General features: G+C 47.7%; 1 protein-coding gene across 1 annotated transcript in view; it reads right to left on the bottom strand.

Moving 5' to 3' along the window:
* Positions 1-13: 13 nt before the first annotated feature.
* Positions 14-1,393, bottom strand: part of ERC2 (ELKS/RAB6-interacting/CAST family member 2) — a 1,129,221-nt gene continuing 1,127,841 nt past the window's right edge. Inside the window, exon 17 of the mRNA XM_019505002.1 lies at positions 14-143. Coding sequence (XP_019360547.1) covers positions 63-143 — 81 coding nt within the window. The 3' untranslated portion in view covers positions 14-62. The remainder of the gene's footprint in view (positions 144-1,393) is intronic.

The following is a 1,393-nucleotide window of genomic DNA, read 5'->3' as shown; positions in this document are numbered from 1 at the left end:
CCTCCTCCTCTTCTTTATAGACAGGTAAAGATGGGTCTCTTGAAGGAACTGGGGATCACACTCTAGGCAAAGGTTGGACAGGTGATCAATGTACAGCATGAGATTTTGCCGTGGCTATGTGCCTCCAACAGTGACTGGATCATCTAGTTAAAAAAAAAGATACATTCAAATTTGTAATATTTTATTAAGGATATGCACAAGGGAAAAACAAGTATGGAAGAAACAACATACCTATATAAAAAAAATATATCTGGATGATAAACGCTTGTTACACTATAATTACTTAGACCTTTGATATTTCATTTCTCTTCTTAACTTTTATTTAATTAAATCCTAGAACCTGATGAAGTAGGTTGTTACCTATGGAAGGGCATGTCCTTCTGTATAAGTCAGACTCTAAGGCTGCATAGAGACATTCAGGGAGGTTGTATCACAGTAAATATAGCCACCCAATCTAAGGTAAGTCAAGAAGGAGGAAGGGGGTAGTAGGGGTGGGTTGGGGTGACTGGGGTGATGAGCAGACTCTATGGAGAGATTGCGGGGGGCAGGTGGTGTCCAGGGGGCAGGCAGGATCTGCAAGGGGGTTGTTGGGGTCCAGGTGGATTTCGCAGGATCAGGGGGGCTTGCAGGGTCTGTGGGGGCCTTGGGAGGATGGGGCATTCTCTCCCTCACCTCCTGGGACCAGGGGCTATGTTCAGCCCCCTGATCCCCCAACACCCTCAGACAAACAAGCCTCCCAGTGAAGCTACACCCCATCCCTCCCCCCCTCCCTCCACCCTGACTTACTTCCTCAACTCCCAACATCAGCAAATGATAGAAATGGGACCAGGAGTGGCTTGTGGGATGGGGGCTTGGTGGGCAGGGGCGGGGGGAGGTCTGGCTGGTCCATGGGAGGGGGTTATCCATGGGAGGTTGAGGGGGCTCGGGGGCTAAAAATAACCCAATGCCAGAGTGGGGGTCAGGAAAAGTGCAGACTCAGGCTGGGACCAGTGGCTGGGTTTTCCCAGTCCCGGGGCTGCACTGAGAACTGTATAGAATTTCAGTTAGATTGGTCTTGCTGGACCCAATGTAAGTTACGTGTACCTCTGATGTAGTCTGACTGAGATCAGGTTAGCCATTTTTAAACTGACTTAAGGGTATCTATACACATGCTCAAGGATGTGGGGCTTGTTTTAATTAAAGTGGCTCTCAGAGAACCACTCTAATTAAAATGCTGCAGTGTCACACTTATTCAGTATCCAACCTTTCAAAATGGCAGTGGGAGCACTTTAACTAAAGCTTGCCATCATTTTGAAATACAGGGCACTGAATACCCATGATTTCATAGATTTCATAGACATTAGGGCTGGAAGGGACCTGGGAAAATCATCAAGTCCAGCCCCCCACCCAAAGG

This window comes from Gavialis gangeticus, unplaced genomic scaffold, assembly GCF_001723915.1.
Source record: "Gavialis gangeticus isolate Ggan-Ray unplaced genomic scaffold, GavGan_comp1, whole genome shotgun sequence".
In the NCBI taxonomy this organism is placed as follows: domain Eukaryota; kingdom Metazoa; phylum Chordata; order Crocodylia; family Gavialidae; genus Gavialis; species Gavialis gangeticus.
Note: the sequence above shows the minus strand (reverse complement) of the source record. Positions and strands in the feature narration are given on the sequence as shown.